At 59.3% G+C, this 19,845-nt stretch overlaps 2 protein-coding genes and 1 pseudogene across 3 annotated transcripts; 2 read left to right on the plus strand and 1 right to left on the minus strand.

The window, feature by feature from the left end:
- The first annotated feature begins 394 nt into the window (after positions 1 to 394).
- SELENOT (selenoprotein T) lies at positions 395 to 7,884 on the plus strand. Its single transcript, XM_084267142.1, has 6 exons — positions 395 to 568; positions 1,446 to 1,556; positions 2,520 to 2,646; positions 4,225 to 4,312; positions 5,308 to 5,459; positions 7,150 to 7,884. The coding sequence occupies exons 1-5, from the start codon at positions 435 to 437 to the stop codon at positions 5,430 to 5,432; spliced, it is 585 nt and encodes a 194-aa protein (XP_084123268.1). The 5' UTR covers positions 395 to 434; the 3' UTR covers positions 5,433 to 5,459; positions 7,150 to 7,884.
- A 2,786-nt stretch (positions 7,885 to 10,670) lies between these two features.
- LOC311194140 (glucose-dependent insulinotropic receptor-like) lies at positions 10,671 to 11,915 on the plus strand (annotated as a pseudogene). The gene has a single exon. The product of its transcript is annotated as a glucose-dependent insulinotropic receptor-like (transcript).
- Positions 11,916 to 12,151: 236 nt separating this feature from the next.
- On the minus strand, positions 12,152 to 18,212 carry ERICH6 (glutamate rich 6; the record flags this gene model as incomplete). The annotated part of the gene is made up of 11 exons (XM_084267163.1): positions 12,152 to 12,415; positions 12,756 to 12,987; positions 13,227 to 13,379; positions 14,122 to 14,207; positions 14,315 to 14,454; positions 15,185 to 15,249; positions 16,407 to 16,579; positions 16,654 to 16,746; positions 17,032 to 17,148; positions 17,238 to 17,284; positions 17,786 to 18,212. The coding sequence occupies 11 exons, from the start codon at positions 18,210 to 18,212 to the stop codon at positions 12,152 to 12,154; spliced, it is 1,797 nt and encodes a 598-aa protein (XP_084123289.1).
- Positions 18,213 to 19,845: the final 1,633 nt, after the last annotated feature.

Here is a 19,845-nt window from a genome sequence, read left to right on the forward strand (position 1 = left end):
AGGGGGGGCCCGTCTGTGGCCCCGTGTGTTGAAGGGGACGGGGGCTGCAAGGCACGGCAGGGGCCTGGAGCGGGGTGCAGAGCGGGGGCCCTGCGCCGGGGCAGCGGGGCGGGGCCGGGCCGGGCCTGGCGCCCTGCGCCGAGAGGGGCCGCGCGGGGCCTCGGCTCCGCTCCCGGCCCCGGCCCCCGAGGCGGAGGGTGTGCGGGGGGCGCGGCGGGGGCGCGGCCTCCCGTCCCGCCCCGCCCCGTCCCGCCGCAGCCCCCGAGCGCCGGGCGCCCGTTCCCGGGCCGCGGGCCGCAGCCGCTGCGGGGCCCGAGCCCGGCCCCGCCCCTCCCCGGCCGGGGGCGCGGGGGGCGGGGCCTGGCGGCGTCACGTGGCGGCGGCGGCGCCTGCGCGGGGCGGCGCTCGCCTGACCTTGGTGCGGCGGCGGCGACATGCGGGCGGCGGTGGTGCTGCTGCTGGCGCTGGCGGCGGCGCCGGGCGGCGGCGCGGCCGAGCAGGGCGCCCTGCCGGCCAAGAGGCTGCGCATGGCCTACGCCACCGGGCCGCTGCTCAAGTTCCAGATCTGGTGAGGGCGCCCGGCAAGATGGCGGCGCCGGGCGGGCCTGCCCCGGGCCTACCTCGGGCCTGTCCCGGCCCCGCCCGCGGCGCTGCGGCCCCGGCTCTGGCCGCTCCGCGCCGCTGGAGACGCGCGGCCGGGCCCTGTGCCGGCGGGGAGGGGCCGGGGGCTCGGTGCCGCCGCCGAGGCGAGCGGCCTCCCCCGGCGGGGCCGGCGCGGCGGGAAGGGGAAGGGGAAGGGGCGGGGGGAGGCAGCGGGAGCGGCGCGGCCATGGCGGCCCGGCCCGGCGCCGCTCTCCCCGCCCGGGCGCAGGCGCTGGGCGCTCCTGCCCCTCCTGCCAGCGGCCGGCGCGTCCCCGCCAGCGTTGCCGGCGGCCCGGGGCAGAGCGCGGCGGGGGGACCCGGGGGGGCACTCGGCGCAGAGCCGCAGCCCCGGCCCGGCGGGGGCGGCCGCGGCCGGCGGGCCCGGGCGGTGCTGGGCCCGGCGCGCTGCGGCCCTGGGGCGTTTCGCTGCTCTGCGGCTGGGCCGGGCGCGCTGCCGCGGGTGGCCGGGAGCGATGTGCCCCGTGCCTGGGCAGCCCGGGGGGCCGCGTGTGACTAGCGAGGGGCTAAAGCCGCCTTGCGCGAGGCTGGGTTTCTGTCGGGACGTGGGGTGAGGTGATGCTCGGGCTGGCGCGGAGGGCTCTGCCGGGGCCCGTGTCTGTGCCGGTGCGGGCTGTCCGGCCGTGTAAAGCCAAGTGCCAGCCGGCGCTCGGCGCTCTCAGCCTGTAACTCGCACCCTGCTCCTTGGCACAAGGGGTGCAGTTCTGTTGTACGCTGGCGTTGCTTGTTCAGTGGTGATGTGCTGTAGTGCTGCGGCTCTGGTGACAATCCCTGTCTGTGTGCAGTGTCTCCTGAGGCTACAGGCGGGTGTTTGAGGAGTACATGCGGGTTATTAGCCAGCGGTACCCAGACATCCGAATCGAAGGGGAGAACTACCTTCCTCAACCTATATATAGGTAAGTAAATGCCTTAGCAGTCCTGATTGCCTCTTTTCCAGTGCGTGGGCTCAGCAGGGCAAGGGGGGGCTGGGTGCAGTTACTCTTAAAAAACGCTGGAAGTGGAGACTGAAGGGTTTTCTCCATGGTGGTTACGTACAAGCTTGGTGTCTTCTGTGCAGTGTGACTGCCTCTGTGTGGTGAAGCCTGTCCTGTTCCAGTCCAAAGTCTGTCGTGCTCCAATCCAAAGCAGGACATACAACTCACCTGTGTTTTCCCCAGGCAATTTTAACAGCTTGCTTTGTGGTGTGTCTGGGCATAAGCTCATGTTTGCTGGTCAGGCTTGTGCACTTCTTGACGAAGTCCCGTGGTGGTTAAAGGTTGCAGGGGAGGGAGGGTGTAGATCAGGGGGGGCTAACTGTGTGAGGGATGCCAGCATGTCCGTAACTACGCTTTGGAGGGGATGCCTGAAGAAATTTGGAAAAAGCCAAAGGGAAAATAGTGTTATTCCTATTTTTAAACCGTTGTGTAGATGCTAGAGAGTGGTGCCATAGTGACTGTGGTGGCTTCTGAACCACTTCTTGACCTAATTACTACTGTAATTACAAGGGTAGGAGAGCTGCAGGACAGAACAAGCTCAGTGTAAATTTGGTCCCTGGCTGTAGGCTTCATTCTGACAAAAACCTGCAGCGTTTCCCACAGCAGCTGGGGAAGAGCTTCAGAAGGACATAACACCTGTCTGTAACGTGGAACCGGGGTGTGGTACCCAGCTCAGGGGCCACGCCTGGGTGTGCAGGGTAGGCTGTTCGTGTGGGCTGCCTTGGGGTGGTTTTTTACAGAAAATCTTGCTTGAAAAGCTTTTTTCCCCTCTGAAGCAGTTGATGGGGCACTTTCAGAATCCCTGGGGTGAGGGAATTGCAGCTACAGACCGTTGAGTGTTCACTGTCAGCCTGCTAAGTCACTGTTCTCTGTTGTCTTTTACAGGCACATAGCATCCTTCCTGTCTGTCTTCAAACTAGTATTAATAGGCTTAATTATCGTTGGCAAGGACCCATTTGCTTTCTTTGGCATGCAAGCTCCAAGCATCTGGCAGTGGGGCCAAGAAAATAAGGTAAAGAACATACTTCCTTCTTTTATTTTGAAACAGCTATTTCAAAATGACTGCATGGGTGCTGTGGGAGTGCTTCACAGTTGTTACTGATGTGAGTTGTGTGCGGTGCAGCCTGAGCAGAGCCCTGAGGGCTCTGTAGCTAAGTGCCTGAGGAGTGTAGAGGAGGGTGATGGTTTGCAGTAGTGCTTCGTGGGGTTGGCAGACCAGGTTTGATTTCTCAGAAGCTCTCTTTCCAAGCTGACGATGCTGCAGAGGGACAGCTGAGGTTAATGTCCCTAATGAAGGCAATTAAAGGTTTTTTAATGCATTGGGACTTGAGTTGTGAGCTGGTGTTGCTGGTGTTGAAATGGCAGCTTCCATTTCCTACTGTCTGTCGCTTTGATCAGGCCTCCTGTGGGTCGGGCAGCGGTTAGACAGACTGTGGTTAGAGCTGAAGTGCTGTGGGTGTTTCAGGAGAACAGCCTGCAGCCTGGCAGCCTGCCTCAGGGGCTGAGCACCCCTCTGGGTTGCTACTGGTGATGTGAACAGATAAATGCTGTTCTCTGCGTTACAGTAACCTTACTGCAGGCTTCCTGTACCAAGCAGGAGCTGTGCACAGGTCTGTTACCTCTGTGTGTTTTACTGGGGCACAGATCTCAGAGTGAGCTGTGCAGCTCGGCAGGTCTCTGTCACCTGGCAGTTTGGGTGTCACCTGTGTGGCACAAAATGGCACAGAGCTGCACCAGGGCAGGGTCAGATCAGGTGTCAGGAAAGAATCTTTTACTGAAAGAGTTGTGGGGCTGTGGCACAGGCTGCCCAGGGAGGGGGCTGAGTCCCTGCCCCTGGGTGTGTTTAACAGAGGGGAGATGAGGTGCTCAGGGATGTGGTTTGGCACAGGACAGGGATGGTTGGACTTGATGATCTTAAAGGGCTTTTCCAACCTTGTGATGCTGTGAAATCCAGTACTGAGGCAGGCTGGCTGCACTGTGCTGCTGGTGACAGACAGCTGTCCCTCTCCCAGGCTCAGTGCTCTGGTGATGCAGCAACCCCTGTGAACGTGCCCGGGTGTGTGAAGAGGGAGATGCAGAGGTGCTGGAGCGGGATGCTGTGTTGCTGGAAGTTGCATCATTCCATCCTGGGCCACCAGCACTCAACATTGCAGATGATGAGTGTGGAGAGATGCTGGAGGGGTGATGGTTCTCCTGAGCAGGGGCAGTTGGAGGTGCTGTGCTGGGTGTGCCTCAGCCCGAGGCGTTACTCTGCGGGCGGCAGGCAGTGTGGTGTGGGGAGAGCTGTCCCTTGTCACCCTGCCAGTGCCACTGCAGCTGTGCAGTCCTGCGGGCTGGATTTGTGCAGGGAAGGAGCTGGACAGGCAGGACTGTGAGCTGAGTGGTGCCAGAACTGTCTTGGTGCCTGTCTTGGGAAGGCAGCGTGTGCAGTTGTGTTGGAAAGAGGATGGAAGGAAGATGTCTGTGTGACTGGAGGGTTACTCACTGAGTACTCAGACACCTGTAAACTTCCAGTGCCTGTTAACAGTGAATAAAATAAGTTGTGGCTCAGACTGCTCCAGTGCTGAGGATTCTCTCTGTTCTCTCCTAGGTTTATGCTTGTATGATGGTCTTCTTCCTGAGCAACATGATTGAGAACCAGTGTATGTCCACGGGTGCATTTGAAATCACGCTGAACGGTGAGCAGCGAGCTCCCCGTGTACGCACGGGGTTGGCAGGGCTGGTGTGTTGGGACAGTGAGGGGTATTGCTGTGACATGGTAACTGCTGTCTGTTTTGAAGCTGCAGCTGTCACCCAGCACAGTGTAAATGATGACATTCCAGGGGGGCTCGTAGGGCAGTTTGTACAGAGCGCAGTCTCAGCTGATGGCTGCGCAGGACACGTCTCAGTACAGTGCCTAGTGCAGTCATACTCTGCAGGGCCTTTGGAAGACTGACTGCATTGCATCAGAGTCGTTGAACTGGATGCCCTTCCAGTCCCCAATCCTAGATGAGAGTTGGCAGCAGAGCCTTCCTAGGGACAAACAGCCACGCCTGGGTGTCTCTGAGCTGCTGGTTCAGGTCTTGGGGCAGTGATGTTCCAGCCTGGCTTGTGTTGCATGGAGCAGTTGTGTCTGTCAGCGTGGGCCTGTGAAGTGCTACAGCAGTGAGGGGTGTGTGAGGGAGCAAGGTTTGCACATCATCAGGAACAAATGCTGTGTTTACCCCAAGGTATTTATCACTCTGTTGCCTTTTATGATGCCAGAGGAAGGAAAAGCATAGTGGGTGCAGCTGCTTTGAGTGGAACCTTCCCAGCACAGGTTCCCAGGGTCAGCCTTGGATGTCAGGCAGAAGTGAGATGAGGACTAGCAGGACCCACGAGTCTAGCGATGGTCTGAAAACCAGGTATCCTCTTCTGGTTTGAGAGAGCCTGTCAGAGGATGCTCTGAACCTCTAAATCCATGTGATGTGCTTTGAAAGGAAGCATTAGACCCTTTGTTCTCCTGGTTGGACTGGGTTTTAGTACAGCCAGCAGGTTGGAGCACTGCTGAGGCAGGTATTTCTCTGCATATAAACCAGACTCAGCTTGCAAAGCTGCTTAGACCTTTCAAGTTTTACATTTCACCCAGCCCTGAGTATTTCCTGGCTCTGTCAGTGTAACGGTGCTTTCCTCCCCTCCCTGTGTTCTGCGGTAGATGTCCCGGTGTGGTCCAAGCTGGAGTCTGGCCACCTTCCTTCCATGCAGCAGCTGGTACAAATTCTGGATAACGAAATGAAGCTCAACGTGCACATGGAGTCAATGCCTCATCATCGATCATAGCCCCATCTATCAGCACTGAAACTTCTTGTAAGTCACTTTCCAGTCACCGGTGCTCTGCTGGCTGGGGTGGGCAGGGCTGAGTGTTACAGGTGGAACGCTGTGATCGTGTGGTTGTTCATTTACAAGTGTGTTACTGGAGAACCAGCTCTGGTGACTTCCAGTACATTGATTTGTGTGTGATTTTACAGATGCTGCTCTGGGGGGAGGTTTTCTTTTGGGGTTCCTTCTGCCTGGTCGATAACTGGCAGCTGGCATTCCTTTGGGCAGAAAGGAGCCTGTTCCTGGTTGCAGAAGGCCTTAAGCTAGTGAAGTGTGTTAGCAGAGATGGGGGAGCACTGCATTGTGTGCCTTAAATAGTCTGTGTGCAGAGGGTCTGTCTGTAGCTCGTCACCTCACTGAACTGCATGAGATGTGAACGTTTTCTGGCTCCATCTGTTGCTGTTCTGCCTCAGCCTCTCCAGACACTGCTTGGCTGCCAGGAGCAGGGGGTTTGCACCCCTGTGTTCTGTGGCAAGCTGTGTTCTGTGCTGCTTGTGGCTTTCAAAGCACTGAGCTTATGATTCTTTATGGGATCACTGGTGGAGGAGCTGGTGCTGAGGAGAGCACTGAGGTGCAGTCTTGATGGCTGCAGCGTGGCTGTTGGTGCAGGAATGTTCTGGTTGGAGACTCTGAGGCATTGTCTGGCCAGCACACACCGCTCAGGTGACAGACCCTGCGCAGCCCCGTTGCCACCCAGCTGCAGCAGTTCCTGACCCAGCAGGCAAACTGCAGCACAGGTTTCCCTCAGAGCTCTGTTTAATATGATTGGTGTTTCCACAAGCAGGAGTGCAGCGTGTAGGTGTCTGTCTGGAGAGACCCAGGGTCTGTGGGAGCGCTGCTTGTAGGGAGCCACGCTCTGTAGCCAGGGCTCTGCTGTTGGATGCTGCTTCAGAGCTCAGGCTGTAAATCCTGTTTTTTCCCCCATTGACCTCTGCATCCACTAAGACTCCTGCAGTTCTGGGAGGTGGGGAGGGTGGTTCAGAGAGACAGCTCCCTTGGGATCATCGTGCAGGGAACATGAGAAGCAGTTGACTTGATTCCTGCAGACATGTCCTGTTTGTTCAGTTAAGTCTGCTTTGTCCTAGTCATTTCGCAAAGGTCATCCCAGTCATGAAATGAGTTGACTTGTACAGTAAAATGTTACTCAGTGTTAAACCCTTTGGTGTCTGGAAGCCCAGCATCCTGTGTGTGTGGATCTGGAGGGTCTTGGGCAGTGTTCTGCGTGGCAAAGTAGGTGGATGTCTCTTTGCAGCTCACACAGCATGCCAAGAGTGTCCTCAAGTAGAATTGTGTTTAAGGGGTTTTGAATTTAGAAAAACAGCAACAAAAATCCCCCATTGAGTTGTGTTTCCATCCCTGTGGGAAGCATCGCTGGTGAGACTGACTGGCTGCTGGTGAGACTGACTGTTGTGTGGTAGTCTCTGGGTGTAGCTCTGCGCTGTGCAGTGTCACTGCTGGAGCCCTGTAGGCAGTGGCTCTGCATGAAATGATGGTGAAATACTCTTGCCACGAGGTGCAGCCTCTGGAGGGACAGTGCCTGTAACCCAGGCCCTTACCAGAAGCGTACAGAGCCCGCAGCTCCCCTGGGCTCACAGGGGAGGCCTCGGCTGCCTGTTCTGACCCTGCTGGGCCTGACTTCTCCTGCTGCCGACTGTAACACTCGTGTCTCCGTTTCCAGGCATTAAGTGGTGATTTCCAAAGGCACCGTGGCTCAGACCCATGAAGGCCTGTACTGAAGACAGCGTGCTGTTAGTACAGACTGGATGCTTCTCCTGCAGCCACGCTGTGCCTCCTGAAAAAACCGTGATGAAAGAGCTCCCTCAGTGCTGGCCTGTGTCCAGATACTGCACATTCATGGAGTGCAATAATACTGTATAGTTTTTTTAAGATTCCATTCGACCAGTTCACAGCTCCACAATGCAGGCATTACTAATTGTAACTTATTTTCTAGTCATGCTCCACACCATGGCAGGTTGAGTTCATACCTAATTTTTCCTTGGGGGGAAAGAAAAAAAAAAAAAAAAGAGGTTTGTTTAATCTGTTGTATTTTATATGAATTTATGTTCGTTTTGTAGTTCAAAATGGAGTTGTAGGAGTGTCTGATATTGTCCTCAACTGTTCAGTGATTGACGGCTGTCTGTCAAATCCCTCTGATGTGGTTAAAGCAGGTTTGTATATTTTTCAAAGTCTATGCCAGAGTTGAACAGTGCATTATATACTAAATTATATAAACAAACTTATAAGCAGAGTAGTTAGATTATTTGGTGACTTCAGCAAAAATTAATATCGACTGCATTCTAAATTGTGTCAGGCAGCTGAGGAGCCTTTTCCTTGGCTGCTCTGAAGGGTGAGGAGTGTCCCCTGTCCCACACAGACACCGAGGCAGCAAGTTAAATAAAGAGTTCTCATTTACTGTGTGAAGTACCTTGTTTGAGCCACTGGTGGATACTCTCAGAACTGCAACTGAAGAAACGCATAAAAAGCCTCCTTTCCAAAGTCACTGATGTGGTGTGTGTCTTGTCTGAGCCCCGAAGGACCCGCGTGTTCTGGAAGGGACGCCAGAGCTTCGTGTCTCCCCGCTGCTCCTGCTGAGAGTTGGGGTGCTGCTGCAGGGGAACCCAGCTGGGGTGAAGCCAGGTCCCAGGTGTGGTTTGCCAGTGGGGCTGGGAGCTGTCCTGAGTTGGGTCCCTGAGCTGCGAGCGCTGCGGTGCCAGTCGCTGAGCTCACTGTGCTCCAGGCTGTGTGGCCAGGCAGCCCCGTGCTGGCACAGGGAGGCTGGCTCCTGGCAGCCCCTGCCTCCTGCTCTGGTTTTGTCCCTGCTCTGAGCTGCAGGGCTCTGCACCCTGGTGAACCACTGGCTGTTCTTTTGCATCCTCGTCAGGCGTCTCCAGGCAGGAAGGGAGATGTTCCCTGTTGGGGTAGTAAATCATGGAGGAAGGGGACCTGCAGCTGCCGTGGCTGGCAGGAGTCGCTTGGCTCGGAGCCCCCCAAGGCTTTAGGGCTGACCTGAGACACGTTTCAGGTAACCAAGGCTTTGTCCAGCCAGTGGAGGGACAGGCCCATGCTGGTTGTTACAGAGGTGTCTGGCTAAATCATCTCTAGGTAACTCGTGCTGTCTCTTCTGAAACCAATTAACCCACATTTTCCATTGTGGACAGAGTTTTAATTTCCCATTAATTACACCCTTTGGACAAATTGGACCGAAAACAAACACATGCACAGGTGTGTTGCCAGGCTGGGATTTCCATGAGCCGCTTGCGCTGCCGCCCTGGTGATGTTTGCCCAGGGTCAGAGGAGTGGGTGTTTGTGGAGCTCCAGCCTGGCACCGATGTGTCCCGAGGTCCAGCTTGAATTTGGAGCTGGGCACAGCAGGAAGCCTGGTTACCTGTGTGTCAGCCCAGAGCTGGAGTGGCAGCTTTTCGCTCCCTCCTGCTCAGTGGTACTGTGGAATTTAAATCAAAGGTGTGAAGACCCGTTATCTGAAAAAGCCCTACTGGGGCACTTGGCTGCTTCCACCCAGATAGAACTTGGGCATTGAATAATAATCTGAGGGGTAAGTTCAGGTGGTTGATCCTGGTGTGATAAGCACAAGGGTAGATGATGTGGTGGGGTTGCTGTGAACGGGATGCAGAGTAGGGAAGGGCCAAAACATGGGGCTCACTCAGTGTCCGAAGAACGGGCCGATAGCACAAGCTGAGACCTGTCTGCAGGTCTCACCTCAGGCTAGTGTAAATCAGATGTAACCCTGTAAAAACTGGAGCTATGCTGGCACAAAAGTCAAAATCCCTGTCCTGGGTGTGATGTTCTGCTCTGTGCAGCAGATGTGGGGTGTAGAAGGGTTTGAATCAAGCTGAAGGTTACCCCAAGCCCCTGCACCAACACCCCCTGTCAGGACCTGCACGGGTGAGCGAGCGGGCACTCCTTGGGATGGGGTGGGCTGGTAGGTGCTGCACAGCTGCCTGGTGACCATGGCACGAGCCCCTCCCAAATGGTGTTTGTGCTGCAATTAACAAGCCATTGCGCTGCTCGTTAACGAGAGCTTGCAAGTGATACCTGTCTTGGACTGGCAGAGTTAAATTCCAGGTCTGTGGTAAATGTGCACTTAATGAATACAGTGTGTTTATTCAGAGCCTAACTGGACTTAAATTTGATTTGTTCTGGATTTGGTTACTGTGCAACCTGTATTGGTGCTGCAGGTACACCTGCAGTTAGGGCTCCTCTCATCGCTGACCCACAGCCGTGGGGACCAGGCAAAGGTGGGATGGTGAGGAGCCCTCACAGCATCGCCTGGCTCCAGCGAGCCCGTGGCCTGAGCAGACTGACCTTCAAGGTGTTCTGCACCAGCCAGTGTAGTGCTGCACGGACAGGCTGCCCAGCTGTATGGACAGACTGCCAGTCCGTGCCTGGCTGTATGGACGGGCTGTCCAGCTGTGCCTCAGCTGCTCTGGTCCCCAGGAGATGCTTCCTTCGGCGTCCCCCTTCCCCATATCCCCCCATGTGTGAGCAGGCTGTGGGGGCTGGGAGGTGTCCCTGTGCTGGGTGCCGTACACAGCAGCCCGGCTGTCGGCCCCGCAGCACCCAGTGCAGTGTCCTGGCAGAGCCAGTATTCCCATGGCCCCATGGCCCTGCTGTGGTGCTCCGAGGAAGCTGGTGCCTTGCCTGCTCAGCTGTGGGTGCTCCTGGGTGAGAAGGGTGCTGGCTCTCTGGGAGGAGTGCAGACACCCCGCCCTTCCAGCCCCCTGACTGCCCATCTGGGCTTTGTTTGGTGAAGCTGCTCCTTATCACTCTGCGTCACAGGCACCCTCGGGAGCCACTGACCCAGCCAGCGCCTGGGCAGGGAGCTCCTGCCCTGGGTGTGTTCACTCTGCTGTGGCTCCTGCTGAGCACAGGAGAGGACTCTGGCTCTTCTGTGCCTCGGAGCATCCCAGTGGGCACAGAGTAAAATCAGATGGGTAGGAGGGAGGCCAGAAATCCTAGGAAAAACTCTGGCAACGTGCAGCAGCTGGGGAAGTCCCAGAGGACTCCTGTGAGGGACAGAGTGCCCCTTAAGGACTGATTTAGGTGCTCCTGGCCTCAGTCTGCAGCTGGAGGGTCTGAGGCACTGCTGTCCTGACTCCAGCTCAGCTCCTCACGCTGGGTTTTTCTGCGCTGGGGCCAAGATTTCCTGGGTCTCTCCTGCAACAGTCCCTGCCTGGGACGATGGTGAGCCTGCTGTGTGCAGTGCTGCACTCCCTCCTGAGCTGCCTCATCCCCCCGGCCAACCTGCTGGTGATGGTGGCAGTCTACCAGCTGATGAGGAAGCAGCCGGGCACCAGCTACATCTACATCCTCAACCTGGCCGCCGCCGACCTGCTGGTGGGTGTGATGTGCGTCGCTGAGGCGCTGGATGACGTCCTCGACGGGGATTTTGACCGCAGCCAGTCCTTCTGCCTCCTGCGCATCGCCATGAGCATGACGCCTTGCATCGGCTCCATCCTCACCCTGCTCCTCATCTCCCTGGACAGGTACCTGGCGGTGACGCTGCCGCTCTCCTACCCCACCCTCCTGAAGAAAACACCCGTGGTCCTCTCCCTTGTTGTCCTCTGGATGCTCGCCTTCCTTTTCGGGCACCTGCCTCTGATCTTGCCGTCCCTCCAGCGAGGCAACTACACGGGTTACTGCGGGCTCCCGTACGTGGCCAAGAGCGAGTACCTCTATGCCATCTGCTTCGGCATCTTCGCCCCGTCGCTGCTGGTGCTGGTGTGCCTGCACGTCTCGGTGGGCAGCGTCGCCTACGTGCAGCACGCGCGGCTCCGGCACGCCTGCGCCCAGCCCAGGCCCCTCCGCACCCGCCTGCGCCACTTCAAGGCGCTGCGGACCGTGCTCATCGTCCTCGTCAGCTTCAGCCTCTCCTGGGGCCCCTACCTGGTGGGAAGCACCGTGCAAGCCGCCTGCAGCTCCTGCAACCTGGCCGGCCCGCTCAAGGACACCTTATTCCTGCTGGGTGAGACCAACTCCCTCATCAACCCCCTCATCTACGCCCTGTACAGCAGAGACATCCGGAGCCACCTCGCCAAGCTGCTGAGGCGCAGGGTGCAGGGCCCCGTGAGCCCCCCGGCCTCCAACGTCCGAACCATTGGGAGCTGAGCCAGGGACTAGACTGAGGCACCCAGTTCCTGAGGGGTCTGTGCCCCACCAACCCCACCTGTGCTGCTCCTGTGGCCACCGGGCCCACGGCAGGAGGGAAACTCAGGGCACTGGGTGCAGCAGAGCCTTTCCACACATCAGCCAATGACAGGCTGCTGCCAGCCATGCTCTGAGGTCCCTGTTAACAGTCTGCTGTCCCCAGCACCCTCAAACGTGGCCAAGACAGTGACCTCTGACTGCTGCAGACAAAACCTGGGCTTTTGTCGCTCCCTGTGCATGGGGACCTGCTGTATCTCCTTCCTCAGCAGGCTGGGCTGACCCATCAGCCTGGGCTGGGTTCTGCTGGGAGGCAGAAGGCAGGTGGCTCTGGAGCGGTGTGCTGCACTGAGTTTACTCTGCGCCGGGGAAAGCCAAGATGTACCTCAGTGAGCTGGCTGTGCCCCAGGCTGCCCCTTGCCCCCCACCACGGCAAAGCCTTCCCGAGCGAGCATGGGCGCTGCAGCATCAGGGAGCCACTCGTGCAACTTGTTTTGCCATCACACCATGTGTGCTGGTCAGATGTGAGCATTTACTATCGCCCTGACCGAGCTGCGCAGCTCCTCGCTGATGTCCGAAGCTGTGCAGAGCTGCAGGATCTTCCAGGTCTGTGTGAGAAGGTGTGCTGGAGGCTGGATTCTGTCCCGTTGCTCACTACAAGGGAAAGCTAAGCACCTGCGCAGCCTGTCGAAGAGCAGCAGGATCCTCACCCTGAAGGCCAGCAGCAGCAGCTCGGCTTCGCCCAGCCGGGCAGGGCGAGGCAGCCGCCCCACGTCACTGGCCTGGGGAGGGAGATGAAGTGTCAGCGCAGGTTGGGGCTGGGGGCTTCGGGCTCCCCCCAGCAGACAAACCTGCCTCTGTGGTAGTGGAGCCTGTGGGTGAAGGGAGCTGCCTCACACCCTGCCCACATGGACCACGGCTCTGCTCTCCATGGCAGAGCCAAGGGGACCTGCCTGGCAGTGCTTCCCACGCTCGGCAGCCCCTTGCAGACAGACAGGGCTGCAGGGGCTGGCGAAACCCGCAGCTGTGAGGGGACTGAGCATGGGTACACCTCCACTGTGTACCCCACTGCTGCTGTGGGGAGCAGCTGTGTGTAGAGCTGCCGCTGTGCTTGAGAAATACCTCCACCCTGGTTCCCACGTTGAACTTCGCTTGTTGCCCCATGGCAAGGAAGGAAACGGTGATCTTGTCCTGGCCCAGGATCCTGACCCCCACGTGCCGGTTCAGGGAGATGAAGATGGGGCTCAGCGGGACGCGTGGTCCTGGTGATGTGCTGCTGTTTGCCCACGTCCACCTTCTCACCCGGCTGCCTGCTCGGTCCAGGTACTGCCCTCCCAGAATCGTCATGTTTATCCTAAGAGAAGACCAAAGCTCCGCACCCTGCGGCCAGTGCCCCTTGTTCCCCAGTGGGATGGACTGAGGCACGGCTAGTTTGGGGTCTGATCTGCTCAAGGCAGACCTGGGGCAGCCTTGCTCTGCCCCGAAGCAGAGCTGTGCTCAGCTGGTGATGTCTGAATGCTGTTAGACACCCCTCGTGACACCTGACAGGGAAAATGCACAGAGGAGAGAGAACCTCCGAGCGAGCAGACGCACCAGACGGCTCCGCTGGGGTAGTAGCAGGTGCTTCTGCCGTTGGACTTGAAGACGGCCCGGATCGCGGCGCTACGCGGCTCGTCCTCCTGCACCACGCAGACCAGCTGCTGCTCCTCTCGCGCCACCAGCACTGCCAGGTTTCCCGAGGGATAGCTGCTGCCAGGTAAGGTGTCCGGAGCCCCGCTCTGGCACACTGAGTGTTTCCGAGCGCGGCACCGGAGGGTGAGGATGGATGGGGGCTGTGTGAGGGGGGAACAGCCGTGTGCTGCTGGGGACACAGTCTGTGTGTGCCGGCTAACCAGCCGTTCCAGGCACAGGACACGTTTTTGTTGTGCTGTAACCAATAACCCGCCAGATTTACACTAAGGCACCTTCTGGGACAGGGCCTAGGGCTGTAGGAGCCTGGCACAGGGGACCGATCAGATTACCCGACTGGGATGGGTGACAGCAGGGAGAGCAGGCAGGGATTCTCCCAGAGGAAACGCCCAGCCAGCACCCCAAGCCTGACTCCTCTCGGAACAGTGGGTACTCAGTGCCTCGCCGGGGTTTCCCTCCAGCCAGACTTGCTGCTGTGAGCACGGGCCTTACAGCACAGAGCTTGGGCGTTAGGTTATGGCACAGAGCTGGCACAGAGCTCGGCTGTGGCTGTGAGTGCCGGGCCAGCGCGGTGCCTAACCTGGCTGTTGATGGGACACGTGCCCATCCTTCATCCAAGCTGCCGGCTGATCCAAAAAGCCTCAGAGCAGGAGCTCTGTGGGTGGTTTCACTACGGTTTCTGTCAGTCTGACAGTGAGTGTGAGCAGCAGACCAGCTCATTTGGTGGCAGATCAGACAAGGGGACGTTTCAGTTAACAGCCCCAGAGCTCCACAGCAAGAGGAGCCCCGCAAAGGATACAATATCTGCGCTGCTCCGTCGGGAAGCACAGTAAGGAACTTCCCTCCGTGTCTGTAGTACTTCTCCAGCAGCTCCTTCTTCCCCACCTGAGATTGGAAAGAAGCAGTAGCGTGGGTGAGAGCGGAGCTGCAGAGCTGCCCCGCAGAGCTGCAGAGCGTGGGCACGGCCCGTCGCGCCCGGCAGCGGTACTGGCCTTCCCTGCCGCAGGGCTGAACGGGCCGCAGGGCTCCGGCTCCGGCTGCGCTGCGCCCACGCCAGGCACCAGCGTCCGGCCCTCGGGCGACGGGGGCTCCCGGGACAGCAGGTAGGAAATGGTGCCAGCTGAGTGCGACCCTGGGGAGCAAAGGGAGGGTCTGTGTGTGGGGCGGAGGGCTGGCAGCGCCGGGGCTTCCCCGGGAGGCTTCTGGCTGGAGCCTGTCTCAGGGCACCTCCTGACAAGGGCAGTGCGAACTGCCCAGCTCCTTCGGACAGGACTGGGAGACAGGATGCAGCCTGTCTGATGGGTAAAGCCTGGCTTTCTGGGACAGCGGGCATGGCCTCGTGCGCTGCAGGGCTGAGGACCTGACCCCGTGGTGCCACACAAGCCTCGGTGCTCAGCTCTCCCCAGTGGAAACACGCCCATGTCGTAAAGCCCACTCGTCTGTTCATGGCCAGAATGCCTCTGAGTTTACAGCCACATGCATGGGGCTGCTCAGAGGTGCTGGAGCGTCCCCTGTCACCCTGCTCCAGGCAGCTCCTGCTGCCAAGGGCTTGGCTCTGCCCGCTGACTGTTCTCTAAGGGGAAGCCCTGTGCATCCCAGCTGAAACACCCAGCCAGAAACACTGCAGGTCACAGCAAGGAGATCCCCTCTGTGCAGAGGGAGTGCACCTGCCTTTGTTTCTTCAGGTGAGGGCTCGCTGAATACAGCTGTATCTAATTCAGTGGGATTGAACTCAACAGTGGACTAATCTGTCACTGTATAAATCCTCCTCTTCCATTAGACAGCGTTAGAGACGAGTAATTCCATTGAGTTCATTGTTGCAATAAACAGACGAGTAAATACAGAAGGAAATGCCAACTCACGTTCAGCCGTGCTCTGCTCCGCTGCCAGGAGGGCCAGCTGCCTGGCCACGTCCCTCTCCTGCTGCCTGGGAAAGGAAAGTGTTCCTCACACACCCCAGAGGTCCTGCTTCGGAAGCCAGCAGCACCGGCTGTCCTTGCAGTGGGAGCACAGGTTTCTGATCCTGGTTTTCTCTCCACTGGCATCACTGCAAACAGCAGCTGGGGGCGACGGGACGTCACCAAAATAATCATATCCCAGCAAACAGGACGTGGTCCCTCATGGAGATTTCCATGAGCAGGCTCTGTGCTTGCAAGGGCACCAGCTCAGCGGGGAGCAGAGCCCAGAGGGCTGTATCGGTACGTACAGAGGAGGAGAGCTGCCCCCAAGGCCAAGAAATCATCTCATCTCCAAGGATACTTTCACTGCCCTTACAAGAGCTTCCTGCAGATCTGACTGGCTTTGGCTGGTGCTCTGTACGTAATGCAGGGTGCTCGCACCACAGACCACAAGGATCTCCCAGGAAATGAGCAGTTCACTCCCAGGAATGCTGATTGAGTGTTCCTTACCCTGTGCCGTGGGCTCAGACACGGGTACAAGCTGGGGGCTCCCAGCAGCAGTCAGACTCACAGCATCCCTGGGACTCGTGGCAGTGTGTGCCACAGCTGATGCACCCTCAAGCTCTGCTTGAATGGGTATCAATATCTGAAGGGTGGGACACAGGGGGACATGGGCAGCCTCTGCTCAGTGGGGACAGGACAAGGGGCGATGGGCTCAAGTTGGAGCACAGGGAGTTCCCCACCAATCTGGGGAAGAACTTCTTCCCAGTGAGGGTGAGGGAGCCCTGGGACAGGCTGCCCAGGGGGTGTGGAGTCTCCTTCTCTGGAGAGATTCCAGCCCCATCTGGACACCGACCTGTGCCCCCTGTCCTAGGGACCCTGCTTGGGCAGGGGGTTGGACCCCATGGGCTCTGGGGGTCCCTTCCAACCCCTACAGCTCTGCGAGTCTGTGATTCAGCACCTGAGGTCTAAGCACCCGGCAGTACCCATGCCGTGGCTTCCTGAGGCACTACGCCTGCTAGCAGCACACTGGGACATACAAGCCAAGCACAGCCAGCCCCAACATCACCCTGTCTTGCCTAAAGCAAGTTGGCTTTGTCTTTCGTTCCCTCGTGCTGCAGTTCATTCCTTAACACTGCTTTTCCCCCCGGAGCTGCTTACAGACCTGACCCCGTGCTCCCCGTACCTCTGGTACGCCCTCTCCTTTGCCAGCAGCAGTTTGGCTTCGGTGCCAGGGGGCTCACGGGGGCCGGCGGCAGCGGGAACGCTCCGGGCACCCTCGAGCTTCTTCCTCTCGTGCTTCTTCCTCTCGCTGAGGATGAACTCGTAGAGGTCTCTGTTCCGCTCACAGCAGAATTCCTGGAAGGCAGGAGCGGTGCAGGAGCACGGGCCTCCCCATGGCACACCCCTGCCAATCCTTCCCACCAGCTTACGGACTCTGAGGCCGGGCAGGCGTCTTCGAAGGGAGGGAACGGCCTCAGCAGGCTGCCACAGTACTCGCACCTCGGAGTGGAGTCCTCCTCTGCCTGCAGTGCAGGTGGGAGAGGGAGCAGGGGAGGATGCCCATCTACCTGGTATTTATAAAGATATTCTATCTCTGCTTTAACCAAAGGGCAAAGTCTGCTAGGAAGGTCTGAGCACAGGGCACATGGTGGGGAGAGGGGCCGAGCACCACAGCCTCACAGAGCCAGCCTGCTCCCAAGGAACTCCTGCTCTGGCTTGGCACAGGGCATTGCTTTTATTCCCCTACGTGGGACCTGCAGGAATCCAACCAACCCAGGCACACAGCAGGGAAGAGCCCAGCGACTCACCGCGGCCTGCGCGCTCTCCCGCGAGGGCTGGGGTCTGTAGGCCAGCAGGGTGGGCAGCCCCACGGAGGGCAGCGTGCGCAGCACGGCCTCGAACAGCCTCACGAAACCCTCTTTGAACTCGGAGTGGGAAAAGGGAAGAGCACTGTGGAATCCTGTATCCAGAGGGAAAGCCACGCAGCGCCAAAGCAGCCGGTGCCAGCCCTCACCTCCGTGTCACACAGAACGTCCATGCGGCCGGGCTCCTCTGCTGGGGCTGTAAGAGACACCGTGAGTTACCGGGGAGCAGAGCTGTGGGCTGGAGTTACCCCCTGGGCAGGCTCAGCCTGCCAGCCCCTGCCACCAGCCACACCGCCCTGCCGGACCTGGCCCTGCACCCTGGGGCTGCACGGAGCCCTGCCCAGCCACCCCAGGGTCTGGAGCGGCACCCACGCTGCACAGGGGCCTCACAACCCCCCCCCAGGGCGCGGGGATGGCCTGTTGCTTAGCGAGGCACTGCCCTCGTGTTGCACTGTCCTCTGCAGCATCTCCAGCCTCTTACCCTAAGAAGAAAGAGCTGCAGGGACATCTGAGGGGGTTTTATTCTCATTTCCACGTGCAGCCCGTGCAAGGAAGGGGGTTTTTGGCCTTTGGGGCGATAGGAAACGTCTCTGATGACTGGGTGTCTATCCCTCTCCGCAGCAGCCTGAGCTAGGGAAGCTTGTGCTGCTTCCCAGAAAGCACCCAGCGAGCGCTGGCGAGCGGCGCGGGGTCCTACCCGGCTGTCCCTGGGCGTGCTGGTGCTGCCGGCGAGCTCCTGCCTGCGCCGCTGTGGGAATCCCGGGGCCCCTCTGCGCGGCCATGGGCCCCGCGCTGCCCGGCGCTCCCCGCTGCCTTGGTTTAGACACAAGCCCGCTGTCAGCCAGCGCGGTGTCTCGGAGCCGGTGCCCACGGCGGCCCGGCTGAGGACCGAGCTGCTCCCGCGACTGGCCGGAGGGCCGGGGCGGGACGGAGCCGAGGGCCGAGGCGAGCTGCGGGGTCCCGCTCCGGCACCACCGACCGTGCCGGGCTCTGCCGAGAGCCGCGGGGCGGGGGAGGACCCGCGCTGTCCCGTCCGGTCCCGCCCGGCGCCTCTCGCCCCGCGCCCGGCCCGCCCCGTCCACGTCCCGCTGCCGTGCGGCGGCGCTGCCAGCCGCCGTCTCCATGGCGACGCGGCGGGCGCGGGGGCTGCCGGGAGCTGGCGGGGAGGGGCGCCCCAGGCCCGCGAGGCGGCGCGAGCCGCGGCCCCGCCTCAGGTAACGGCGCCGGCAAAGGGCCCCCGGGGGCTGTGCCGGCTGATCCCAAGGGGCCTCGGCCGCCCCCCGCCTCAGGGCGCCGCCCGCCGGGAGCTGGGGACCCGCCCGGGCGCGGGGCTCGGGGCGTCAGCCGGGCCCGGTGCTGCAGCCCGAGCTCGGGCCCCGCGGGCGGGACCGGCCGCCGTGTCAGCCCGGGCGAAGGCTGTCGCGGGGAGACACGGGCCCCACGCCAGGCCTCGGGCTGCGCAGGGCCAGGGCCGGTAACGGGCGGCCACGGGCCGAGGCCTGTGATCGGCTCGGCTGGGCTGGGGCGGCAGGTTACTGACTGGGGGCTGGAAGAGAGTGTGGGAGGGAGACGGGCTGGCGAGGCCAAACTCCCCCTCCCTGAGGCAGCAGGTGGAGGCTCCGGGGCAGCAGGTCCCTTCCTGGCCTCCCTCACCTTCCCAGGTACCCTTGTGCACCAGGATGGGGCCAGGCAGATGGGGATGGAGACAGAGCCCATCTGGGGAGTCTCTGGTCACCCCCACGACTTCAGATCAGTTGAAAAAGAGGAGAGTAGCAGTGGTAGGTGGTTCCCTCTGAGCTCCTGGCAGCTGGTGTGTTTCACCCACTGCTGGTTTCGAAGCCCAGCTGATTGGTTGGTGGTCAGGAGTGCTGTTAGGAAGCCAGGCTGGCCTCAGGGGTTTTTCCCCTGCATGTTCTGAGGAGCTCTCACACTGCTGTGCTGTCACTTCCCTTGCAAGGTGCCCTGTAAGCCTCTCCTGCCTCTGGCCCTCGGATGTCGCCCTCCAGGCATCGTACCAGCTGTGCTGGAAGGAAACCTGCAACACCAAGGGACTGTGTGTCGCCTATTCGCTCTCTGGCTTGAGGAGGAAACACGTCAAGTTCTTGGCAGTACCAGCTGAGGTATTACCCCTTATCATAAATCCAGTTTCAGTCAGAAGAGATGCTGGGGAAGGGGAGTGTGTGTGTGTGTGAATTTTTGCTGTAAGATAGAACAAAAGTTTGCTCTTCCTTCAGAACTGGATGCTGTGGAAAACCCTAATCAAGTGATGTGTGTTAAATTATCCAGTGTGGTTCCTAGGCAACATTGGAGTAATTAATTTCACTAATCAAGGACGCGCTGCTGAGTTCTGTTTTACTGAAAATAAAATTCCTATGTCCCAACTCGCAGTAAGAAACATTATCTTCCACTGTAAATGTTGCTGAAATATGAGAAAATGAAGCAAATCCTTAGGAATTGTTGCTTAGCAAGTTCTGCTGGGAGCTCAGGTGTTACTGCCTGTCAAAGCCAGCGCTTGACTTTGATCCTGCTTAAGCAGGAGTGAATTAGTTCACTGGGCTGGAGCTGCTGGAGTGCTGCCAGCACAGTGTAAATGAGATCAAATGTAGGATCTTTATAGGAGCTGGATACAAGAGGATGAGAGGAATTCCTTGGGAGGGTTGAGATTTGTTTTTCCCCATGGTTACTTCTGAATTCTCAGACTTCCCTCACTGATGTGGCCCTCCTCTTCTCTCTGTGCTTCTCTGGGGGCTGCTGCCA

The sequence above is a fragment of the Gallinula chloropus genome, assembly GCF_964237585.1.
Source record: "Gallinula chloropus genome assembly, chromosome: 8".
Classification (NCBI taxonomy): domain Eukaryota; kingdom Metazoa; phylum Chordata; class Aves; order Gruiformes; family Rallidae; genus Gallinula; species Gallinula chloropus.